Source organism: Cavia porcellus, unplaced genomic scaffold (assembly GCF_034190915.1).
Source record: "Cavia porcellus strain 051 isolate PalLab524CR breed Dunkin Hartley unplaced genomic scaffold, mCavPor4.1 scaffold_18, whole genome shotgun sequence".
In the NCBI taxonomy this organism is placed as follows: domain Eukaryota; kingdom Metazoa; phylum Chordata; class Mammalia; order Rodentia; family Caviidae; genus Cavia; species Cavia porcellus.
In genome coordinates this window covers 56,033,812-56,045,957 of record NW_026947501.1, presented here as the reverse complement: position 1 = coordinate 56,045,957, position 12,146 = coordinate 56,033,812, and the positions used below count along the sequence as shown (strand labels likewise).

General features: G+C 41.3%; 1 protein-coding gene across 2 annotated transcripts in view; it reads left to right on the top strand.

Annotated features, from left to right (window-relative positions):
* The first annotated feature begins 5,087 nt into the window (after positions 1-5,087).
* Zc3h8 (zinc finger CCCH-type containing 8) overlaps positions 5,088-12,146 on the top strand; it is a 42,390-nt gene continuing 35,331 nt past the window's right edge. For both annotated transcript variants that reach the window (XR_010040813.1, XM_063230008.1), the window contains exons 1-2: positions 5,088-5,278; positions 9,392-9,488. Coding sequence is in view for 1 of the 2 variants with exons in the window: in XM_063230008.1 (XP_063086078.1) it covers positions 5,202-5,278; positions 9,392-9,488 (174 nt within the window). In the remaining variant the exon portion in view is untranslated. The remainder of the gene's footprint in view (positions 5,279-9,391; positions 9,489-12,146) is intronic.

Here is a 12,146-nt window from a genome sequence, read left to right as displayed (position 1 = left end):
GAAAAGCAAGTTTGGGTCAAATAAAGGTAGGGAAACAGGTACATCTGACAGGGTATGTGTCACCATGCAAGAGGCAAAAAGCTCAATGCGGACTATCCTTTTCATTTCTCCCACTCTCCAGGCTGATGTCACATCCAGGCCACTGCTCCCGTTCTCACATGAAGTCCACACGCAGGGCCATGGGATCCATTCTGTGTGTCCTGGGATTTTGTGATTCTCAGGTCACGCCTTCTTCCCCAGCCAGCTTTGCCCTGCCCTAGCCTCTTGCCTGACAATGTTAAGTAAAAGTGACTTGGAGGACATACCTATTTCCCAGTGTGCAAAGTCTTCTCAGTTAGGATGAGTTAGGGATTTTATACATACTCTCTCAGGCTCTATCTGTTCTCTTCTAGTGATAACTTACTACTAAGAATTTTGTGGTAAGTGCATATATTTTTCCCGAAAAGAAATTTTTTGTCATTGTTTGTTTTGAGTCTTGAGGTTGTACCTGGCTCTTTCATTCTGTGGGTTCTTGTATGAGGCTGCACAGAGGGGCAGGATGGAGCAGAAAGGGGAATAGACCGAGGTATCTGGTTTATTAGAAGGAACGGAGACAAGAGCTCTGTGTATGCTGGGGGGGGGGGGGATGTGGAGAGGAAACCAAGCAAGTTCCTGAATATAAGTTTTGTATAGTGTTCTAGGGCAGAAAATGTAGGAGAACGGTTTAAAAAAACAAAAAGTAGCCGGTTTGTATCTGCATGGTGCTGTTTACCCAGGGCTCCCCTTGCCAGCTCCATGGGTTCCATTGGTCCTTTGTCTTTTGCAGCTCCAGTTTCCCTACAGGATCATCTCTACCCTGGCCTTTAGCTTATTAGTTCATTTAGGCCTTTGCTCTGTGTCTGTTTATTTTATTTCCTTTTATTATTTTCTTATTTTCTAATTCTTTGCTCATTTTTCTTTTCTACTTGATGAAGGAATCAAATAAAAGAAATTAAAATCCTTCAAATGATGTTGGATTTTATCCATTCTGTGTATCACATTTTGCTTCATATAAGGACATTTTATTAGGTGCATAGACATCTAATGTTTGTCTTCTAGTAAATTATTCAGTTACTTTCTGTTTTCCTGATAATGGTGTTTGTCCTAAAGAATTTCCCTTTTCATATTCTTACAGCTACAAAAGCTTTTATTGATTCCTTCCAGTGTTTTACAAGTTCAAAATTCTGTGCCACCCTGACTTTAGTCCAAAGGACACCTGTACAAAGCACAGGTTTCTATTTGTCCAAGACAAAGTTGTGGAAAGCAAGAGCATCATTGGAATGATTCCTTTATTTTCTTTTTCACTACTCACAACTCTCCCAAGCTGCCTTCTGCCCCAGACCCAAGACATCAACTATTACGAATGTGTCCTCCAAAATTCATGTGTTGGAATTAATTCCAATACAATGATGTTGAAAGGTGGGACTTTATAGAAGGTGTTTAAGTCACAAGACCTCCACCTATGAAAGGGTCTTAGAGGAGTGGATTCTCTCTCTTTTGTTTGTTCCTCTTCCACATGAAGACACAGTCTGCCTCTCTCTTGCCCTTCTACCTACTGCCATGAGAAGACACAAGATGGCCCTCACTAGACCAGATGTTGGCTTCTTGACCTTGGACTTCCCAGTTTCCAGAACTATGAGGAAATAAGTGTCTGTTCTTTTCTTTTTTTTCTTTTGTTACAAGGGATTGAATTCATGACTGTGTGCTTGCTGGGCAGATGCTTATGCCACTGAGCTAACTCTCCAGCCAAGCGTCTGTTCATTATGAATTATCCAATGTTACGTGTTCTGCTACAGTCAAACAAGTGGGGTGGGAATGAAGCTCAGTAGCAGAGTGCTTGCTCAGCGTACAGGAGGCACTGGGTTCAATCTCAGCACCACAAAAACAAACTGGCATTGCTTACAGCTTGCATTAAGATTTCTACCGGCAGTAGGCTGTACAGAAAGCATTGGGGGAGATCCTCAAGCCCTATGATACATTAGCCCAGTTCAGTACAATGCTACAGGAAAATCTGCTTTTACAACTTTGGGAGGAGGTTGAAAGTGAGTTATGAGGTGACTCCACAACAGATGTTGCCTCTCACCAACTAACTCAATGTAAATAAAAGTATACAGCTGTCATTTTGTGACTACCTTCCCAATTTTGTGCAAAACCTTTTTGTACAGCCCTCCCTAAACATACAGGGAGGAATACTGGAAGATATAGTGTAAGTCTAGCCAAGATGACCAATTTCAAAATTATCAAGTATATACTTTCAATGAGGCATCTATGGGCTTCTCTTGAATCTATACTGAGCTTCCAGATCAAGATGATAACAAAATCATAGCTCTACCCGCCCTGATGAAACCGTACCAATTTAAAAAGGTATATGAGTCTTTTCTCCTAAAAAGAATAAAAGATCTCTTTTCTACTTTGGGGTGATGTTTATTTTTCTCCTTGTTCTTTTAGGTTAGGCTCATGTCACCTTTCATAATTTATAACTTAAATAATAAGTTAAAAAACTAGCTACCATAAAATCATCTGTATAGATGGCAGAGAAATGAGAGAAGGGAAAACTTAAATGGATGGACAGGTGAATGCAATCATGCATCACTAGTGACAGGACTATGTTATCAGAAATGTGGTTTTAGTCAGTTTTGCTTCTGGGTGAAGATCACAGTGTAAATTTCAGAAATTTACAAAGAGAATAACGAGATATATGAGGCTCCTGCTGGTATAACATGGCATACTGATTTCAAGCACATTTTTTTTTTACCTAAGTAAGAATATAAACAGTATAGTATAGTTAATACAGAAACCTACTAGTTATTCATGTTATCATTTACCAAAAAATTTCATATGGTACATAATTATATATGCTATATTTTTATGAAACTGGAAGCATAGTAGCTTTCTTTATACCAGTATCACCATGAATGCAAATAATGCCTTGTGCTATGATGTTAGAACAGTACTAATGTCATTAGGTGATAGGGATTTTTCAGCTTCTTTAACAATCTTATGGAGGGCCATCGATTTAGCTCAGCAGTGTAAGTGCCTGCCTGGCAAGAACAAGCCATGAGTTTGATCCCCAGTACCAAAACCCCAAAAAACTCCCCAATTTTATGGATCAGCTGTCAATTATGTAGTTCATCCCCAACCAAAACATTGTTATGCAACACGATTCTACTTTCACATATGCATATGTATGCAGATTTCTACCACATTAATCATGAAATATTTCTATCATAATCATTTTTGCTACTGGGTCATGTGATGATAGTTGGTATTTGTATAATTACCTTCTACTTTGCCATGTTCCCTCTGCTTTCATTTGGTCTTGGTTCCTGATGTGGTAGGTAACCCATTTAGGCCCAGGCCAGTGCTGCCTGTGCTGGGAATGTTTTCTATTGACTTTAACTCAGGATTACTTAGCTCTGCCTTCCCCAAGAAATTGCCTCGTTTCTAGACCTACTCTTCCTTAACTTCATTATGTAGTCCCGTTAACATGATCACCCCTGCTAAGATAGTAAATCCTTTCTTTACCTGTTGATTCATTGGATTGAGGAGCCCTACGGGGCAGAAAGATAGTTTGAATAGAGAGATTGTCATGTCTCTTGATGGAAGCATTTCTAATTTTGGAATTGATAATCCCCCCCCACCCCCACCCCCAGAGGTTATTCAGCAACGAGTGAAGCCTGGCGAGCAGGTGCTACTGCCATCTAGTGATAGAGGCCAGAGATGCTGCTACACATTCTAACATCCCTTGAAGGACAAGACTCTCGGAACAAATAGCAGAACCCAAGTGACACTACTGCTGAGGTTGAATAAACTTAGCTGTGTCAGCCAAGTTCAATGTCGTGAGGATAGAAAGTAAAATTTTTCCCTAAGGGACCACTTGAGATAATAGGTAGAGAATCTAGTTTCCTTTTATGTCTAGTTTTCTTTGCTGTGTACTTTTTTTTTTTAAATAAGAAAAACTATGTAAAGTAATAATTCGAGTTGTATAATATAGTTCTTCCCTCTGAAGAGGGGATACTATTGGTTTTTATCACATTAATTTTTCTTTTATATTTTAGTAACTGTTCAAATACAAAAGAATGTGATTGCCTGCATCACAAACATGGAAAGTAGTATTTTCCTGAGAGAGATATCTGACTTCAAACATTCCCTTCACTCGTCGGTGGAGTGGACCTTGATTCATGTCAGAAGTCAGTCTGTTAAGATAGATTCTCTGTCATCGGCCTAATCAGCAGTTTGTATTATTCCCTTATTTGTCCTTATACTAACCAAAAGTGAACAAGTATTTTCCAAACATGCCCTCCTTTGCTGCCTTCTTATAACTGATGTCCATTTACTTCCAATTTTATCCCTTGCTGTGGAAATTATGCCAAGACTGAACTCAAATTCACCCCTCAAAAAGTTTTCTCAACCAATGTGCTCCTCCCCACCTTTATCCTCTTCGTACTTAGTCTTCTTAATTAAATGAATTTTCTTTCCTGCCTCAGTTATTTACGCATCTCTTTTCTGATTGCACAGACCCTACAAGTAACATTACCTGTCTACTCCTCTGTTTATTCATCTGAAAAACGCTAATGGTAATAGTACCCATCTAGGGGCTGGGGATTTAGCTCAGCGGCGTAAGTGCCTGCCTTGCGAGGAGGCAGTCGTGAGTTCGATTCCTGGTACCGATTAAAAAAAAAAAAAGTCCCCATTTTCCAGTGTGGTTGCCAGGATTAAATCAGCTAAAATTTGAAACGTTTCTAAAATAAAGGTGGTGGCGTGCTCAAATCAGCCACCACCATTTTCACCATTCTCACCATGGTGAGAAGTTGCCACCATTCCTTAGAAATCTCCCGATCGCGATAGAAGAGTTTTCACCAGGAAGAGAAGAATCCTAAGGAGTAGGTTTAAAAATTCTACTAGATTAAAGAAATATTCTACTAGATTGCTACCATAATGTAGATGAATATGTACAAGGAGAGCCACGCAACGAGGACTGCGCCTGCGCGGCCCGGCGGAGGGCGGGGAGGAGCGGACGTGGGCGGAGTCACGGGGCGGGGCGGGGCGGCGCAAACGCAGGACGGGCAGCGCGTGCGCGGGGCGGAGCGTGTGACCGTGCGTACTACACGGGATTCTGTTGGTGTCGCCGCTTCTCAGTATGTAGCTGCCCGGCTGGCGACAGGGCGGTTACTCGTGTGGTCATGGATTTTGAAAATCTTTTTTCAAAACCTCCCAACCCGGCCCTCGGCAAAAGATCGGCCCCGGACTCTGACGAAAGGTGATCATCCCTCATCCTTTTAATTAAGTCTAGGTGGCCGGCGGCCCCGCCCCTTCGTGCCCTCGGAGGCCGCGTCCGGGCTGCGCGGGGCGGAATCGCACGTGGCGTGGTCACAGGGGCGCGGGGAGACGAGGCCAGTGCAGTCCGGGTGGGGGCCAGGAGCTTCCTTCCTGGGCACCTGTGCCAGCGGTGAGCCGGGCTCGGTGGGCGTATTGCCCCGCGTTCGCCGAGATTCGCTGCCCCATCCCGCGGGCAGAGACCGCTCGCGGTTCTCCCAGACACGTGCGAGGCTCTTACGTATCGAAGACCAAAAGCACAAATTTTTGGAACCGAAGCAGCAAATATCAGGGCGTGCTGCTGTGCACGCCTGTAATCTAAGCGATCAGGGAGGCTAAGGCAAGGGCATCACGATGAGTTTGGGGCCACCCTGAATTATTACATGGCGAGACCTGTCTGAAAAACAACCCCCCGCAGCAAACACCATTCGGGTTTAACGTTGATATTGAGAAGTCAAGTTAGGATTGCTGGCCCCGTGGTTCCGATTTATTAATCTCGTTTTTGAAGATGCATGTAGTTTACATAGAATGTCCATTCACTTTTAATTCTTTGAGCTCGAAGTGTTAAAAATCATCTCTGGAATCTTTTTTTTCTGTTTCCCTAGACTGAAACCCAGTCATGCATCATTTCATTTATTTCCCTCATCCCAAATTTAACTCCTATTCGGTTTACCTCTTTATGGGTACTCTTGTCTGTTCGTTTTTTATCTCTGACTTTTTTTTTTTTTGGTACCAGGGATCGAACTTAATCTCATACTTGCCAGGCGGGCAATTGTGCCACTGAGCTATATCCCTGGCCCAATCTCTGACATCTTAATTGAAATTATTACCTTAATTCAGGCTCCCCTTAAGACCTTTACTATGCCCTTTATGTGAATTACATTCCATAATCCTCACAACAATCTTAATGAGAAAATAATGTTATCCTCCTTTTCACAGACGAGGAAATTGAGGCAATGATTATGTAACCTACAGTGTACAGTGTAAACGGCAAAGCTAAGATTGAATTGCTCAGTGTAATTTCAGGCCCTGTGATTTGATTACCTACCTTCTAAAACAAAACTAGGGAAGAAAAGAGAAGCTGGATCAACTCAACAAAGTGAATGACCACAAAATAAAGTAGAAAAGATTTACTAAACGGTGTACTCTTACTTTGTAGTGCAGGCTGGCCTTGAATAGTGATCTCCCTGCCTCAGCCTCCATTGCTGGGATTACAGTGAGTGCCACTATGCCTGGCAAAAAAGTTTTTTTTAAAGCTACTAGAAAATATTGGGTGAACAATTCATTCACGGAAACATGATTGAAAGTGGTGGAAAAGCCACCTAAATGGGTGTATACTTGTAATCCTGGCTCCATGGAAGGCTAGGGTTGCACATACAAACCCAGCCTGAGTAGGTTAGCCACCTGATGAGCCTCTGTCTCAATAAATAAAAAAAGGAGGAGAGTGTAGCTCAGTGTGAAGGCCCTGGCTGGGTTCAGGCTCCAGTCTGGGCACAGCTGTTGAAGAATGATCTGGACCAGGATGAACTGTCTGTTTTTTCATCCTGTTTGTCTGTTTTTCTTTTTGGCTGTTGGTCTTATTCAAATTTAATGATCTCTGCAAATATTGTACTTATATTTTGCCTTTTGTCTTTGCCCCAGCATTATTTTTTGGTGCATTAAAAGTAGGATTTTTTTTTTTTTTTTTTTTTTTTTTGCTTTATGCGCTCAGAGTATTGATCTTTTATGGTTTTGGGTTTTTTCTTTTACTAGTTTGTGTTGAAAATACTCATTTAACTTTTTTTTTTTCAGTTTTGTCGAGCACGTGCTACATAGGGGCACTGTAGGCCCAAGCATTATAGTAATAAATGGACAAAACATAAAAATGCTTCTATTCAAAAATGTGTATTCTAGGAGAGAGGAAGAGACAGACAATATAGAAGAAGTACATAGTGGTTTCAGATAATAATAAACACCATGGAGAAGGTGAAAGAGTAGGAGGTTAAGAAGTACTTGAGCTGGGCATGGTCATACATACCTGTAATCCCAGCACTCGGGGAGGCTGATCCAGGAGGATCAGAGTTCAAGGCCAGCCTGAACTGCATAGTGAGACTGTATCTCAAGAAGACATTAAAAAATAAATAAATAAAAAAGGAAAGAAAAGAATTAGTGGGATGGTAGGGAACGTGTTGAGTGTTGATTTTTAAAGAAGACAGTTGAGGAAAAGCCTCAGAACTGGACAGAGGTGCAGGATATTGGTGTGGGGAGGAGTGTTCTGTGTGGGGATAAGGAGGTGGGGAGAGTGTGGTGGGACTGGGTGGGGGTAACTTAGGTCCAGAGGTCTGGGTAGTGCTGGAGAGGATTTGGGAGGCAGCTGGGATAGGGACTTAAAGGTGCCAGAGGACTTTAGCATTTATCCGATTGAGATGAGTGTGCCTGAGGGCTTTTCGAGGGCAGTGACACTATCTGATGTGTTAGCAGAGTCACAGGGCCTGTGGGAGCAGGAGCAGCTTGTATCATTTAGTGGTGAGAAGCAGTTGCATGTGGGCATTTTGAAGTTAGAATTAACTGGATTTCCTCAGGTTTGCATGGAGGTTGTGTGACAGGACTCAAGTTGGAAGAATGGGTTGCTGTTTAAGATAGCAGGCAGGTTGGATTTCAGAGCCATCATATTCAGTGTTGAATACATTAAAATTATGTCTGGTTGAAATCCAGGAGGATGTGTTGAGTGAGAAGTTGGCTGTGTTTTAAGGAGAGGTTTCTGGGTTGGAGACTTGAATGTTGAAATTAATTACATGTAAATAGGGTCAGAAGCCATGGGACAGGAGATCACCAGTAACAAGAGTACAAACAGAGAAGAGTTTGAGGCTTTTCAGAGTTGTAAAGAAGAGGAACCAACAGAGGAGACTAAGAATTAGCAGCCATGAGGGAAGAAGAGCTCCAACAGAGCTCAGGATGCCTGAAGCTGACCTAAAAGTGTTTGTTTAGTGGTTAGTTAGTGAGATACACCTACAAGTCTGTAATTTAAAGGTTATTCACAAACCTTGGGAGGCTGAGGCAGGACTGCAAATTCAAACAGAGCCTGGCCAATTCAACAGCTTAGTGAGTGCCTGTTTAAAAAAGGGGTAGGGAATGTAGCTCAGTGGGTTAAGTCCCTCCAGAATTGCTTTACAGAGAAGGTAGTCAGCTCTGTGCTAGTCTGCATATCAGTCTGTTTATATGAGGGCTGAGACTTGTGGACCTTAATGAAGTGGTAAAAGTGAACCCAGATTTGGAGTGGGCAGTGTCAAGTTGATAGTGTGTGGTTTCAGAACACTCACTTGTTCACTGTTATCTTATTTTTCCATTGCTTTATTTTAGGTTCATTTTTGGTATTGCTAGCATATTCTCAGGTAATTATATGATTTCTGTGGGAGGTAATCTCATTCCTGGGAGTCTGAAAACAGGTTTTTCCACCTTTGTACTGGAATGTATTTCTCTCTTCTAACCCCAGAAGGCACCCTGCACTCTGCCTAAAATAACTCTTCTCTCTTACATTTCTCTTTGCTCACTGATGGTCTTTTAGATCCAGAAAGCCCCTGGCACTCAATTCTAGGTTTACAGTGTTCTTCATATATGCATCTCTGCTTTATGAGGTTGAAATGCTTTATATTTTTTTTCCCCAGGCAGTTAGCGCTCAGGAAGCAGGAATAGGTTTGTCTTTTTCACTGTTATATCCCAGGATATAAAGCTTAGAACCTGCTGTATGGTGAATATATTTGTATATTTGTGTTTGTTAAAAGAATATATTTGTATATTTGTTGAAACAATGGATGAACGAACAATTTATATAGCAGCTAATTCTTGATCATTAAGAACATGTATGGCTCATATAATCTAAAAATCTTAATTTTACAGATTATTCACAAACACATTTACTCATAATTGTGTACATTATATATCTGGAGAGTTTAGATTTTGAAGTTTTAATTTCTTTGAGGGCAAATATTAAGACAAACCAAAGCAGTGAATTTAATTTGATGTGAACCACTTGTAGGCTGAAAAAACCCTTCTGTGTTATTTGATATTTTTGCTGCAGAATCGATGATGAAATAGATGATACAGAAGTTGAAGAGGCTCAAGAAGAAAAAATAAAATGGGAAGTTAAACTGGAGTGTGAACAGATTTCCAAAAAAGTAAGGTTAAGTTGAATTATTGCAAACAGAGCTAGGAATGAATGTAAGAAATTCATGAGGGGTCCTGGTGGTCTCATCACAGTCAGCATTTGGAATATAGTTAACTTACATCAAGGAAATTTGGCTATACTTCTTTAAAATGTTATTTAGTAACTTTGCTGAATGTAATGTGAGCTGTTTTAAATGATTTATTTTGGTTTTCCCTAATTTTTCCCCATATCAGGTGGATAATGTCTAATATGTTTGATGTGTCCTGTTTCTGAAATGGATTATAAACTGTTCCAAAACTTTCCTTTCAAATTATATTAAATATTTTAAGCAGTCTTATTTGCTAACTAAACCAACCTTAGTAATTTATAGCTTAATTTGCAGGGCTTCCGGTAACAAAGTACCGTGAACTCTGTGGCTTGAATGGAAATCCGTAATTGTAGAGGCTGAGAGTCTGAGAACAATATATGGGCAGGGTTGTTTCCTTCTGAGGTCTGTGAGAAGCAATCTCTTCCAGCCCTGGATCCCAGTGGGTCACTGGCAGTGTTTAGTATTCCTTAGCTCTTAAAAGCATCAGTCTGATCTCTGCTTTACTTGGGTTCTCTCCAGGTATCTGTATCTACCCTGTTTCTATAAGGCCACCAGTCGTGTTGGATTAGGGCCTCCCCTAATGACCTCATGGTCCCACTCTGAGGGCTAAGACTCTTAGGAGGACTCAGCCCATTACAGAGCCAATACCTACTACTCTGGCTTCTTTCTTTTGAAATTTTTTTTAAATTGCCAAGTTTAGTCCACTGCACAAGAATAGGCTTGGATTAGCGGTGAGACTCAAAGGCACCTGCAGGCTTCGATAGTACTTTCCCTTAACCTTATAGATGGCTAGAAGATAGAAGGTAACTGAAAGCACAGCAGCATCATCTCCTCGGGAAGCTTCTCGGCTATCAAAGAAAACTTGGTTTGCCCTTTAAAACACATATAGCTACCATGAGCAAGAGCCGAGGCTGATCCTGAAAAATAGCAACTTCAACTTTCCTCAGAAATTTTTTACTTTACTGATGTTTTACTACTTTATACACAATTTTTTATTCACACAAGACCCAGTGCTTTCCACTCTTACAGCTTTCCTATTCTGTGTATCACCACCTGTGGTAGACCAGCCAATGGAGCATTCTAAGGTTATATTAAGAAACAGTTCTGTTAGAAGATGCACACCTAGTTACTCCTCCTCAGGAGGGCTTGCTTCAGCCCACAGTCTTTACTCACAAGACTAGAAAATACAAATGTGCAGTATCCTGGCTAATTTAAAAGACAGCACCCAGAGCCAGGGATATAGCTCAGTGGTACAGGACATGCTTAGCAAGCACGAGATCCTGAGTTCAATTCCCAGTACCAGAAGAGAAAAATACTCTGAAAGTCAAGAAAGAATTAAGGGTTAAGGGTTTAGCTCAGTGACACAAGTGCCTGCCTGACAGGTGCAAGGTTATAAGTTTGATCCCCAGTCTCCCCTCCCCTCAAAAAAAGAAAGAATTGGCTGGGGGTTTAGTTCAACAGCACAAGTGCCTGCCTGGCAAGCATGAGGTCATGAGTTTGATCCCCGGTACAAAACAAAAAACAAAAATCTCCACCAGAATATTGCTTCCTTCTCAGTCATAGCCCTTTTTCCCTTCTAGATGTACCCACAACCCTAACTTGTATATGAATCACTTCCTTGTCTTTAAATTTCACTACATATGTAGTCATGCCAAGAGAGTACAATTTTTCTTGCTTGTTTTTGTGTTATGTATAGAATGGTATTTTGTTCTTTTCTGTCTTGCTGCCTTTGCTCAACATTATTTTCTTAACCATAAATATTGTGTGATACATGGTATGATCAAAATATACTATGAAGGTCTACATCTTAAGAATGTATTACAGTAAAAGCTGTATTGCTATATTAGTGACCTTCACAATACACCCTCTGACTTAGAACATCATGATCGAATCATTTTTACCACTTTCTGAAGCAGTTCTGCAAGTCTTTATTTGTGAGTGTTTTTGTAAGATGTAATTAAAAATACAGAGAATGTTGCTGCCAAATGCTGTCTGCTGGCAAGGTTCACAAAAACATGGTGGGTCCTTGTGACCCTTAATGTTATTTCAACTTGAATGGATTAAGAAACCCCTAACCCAGTTCTGGGTGTCTCTGGTTAACTGATGTGTAGGCCAATAAACGAGGGATGAGAGCCCTCCTGAGATGAGGATGACACTAACCAATAGTCTTGCAGTCTGGATGGAATAAAAAAGGGAAGGAGGAAGTATGCCTCTTTCTGAAAGCTCTGCTCTTCATTACCACCTTTGGACATTGTCTCCAGTTGCTTCAGCCTTCTAGTGTATACTCGCAGCAGTGACCCTGCAGCGAGCTTCCAGGCCTTTGAACTCTCCTTGGTGCTGCACCCCTGGTCTGCTTTGTTTTCCAGCTTCCAGCTTATACTGAGCAGCTGCTGTATCCTCTGGCTCTCCAGTGTATGGACGCTCACCAGTGGTTCTTTTGCCTCTGAGCCCATAGATACCATTGTGGACTTGTCTCTCTCTGATCTTGGGGATGGCCGTTGTGGACTCCCCTGCTTCTAATTATGTAAGCCCACTTAATAAATCCTCTTGCATAATTTTACACATGTTTTCTGTTGATTT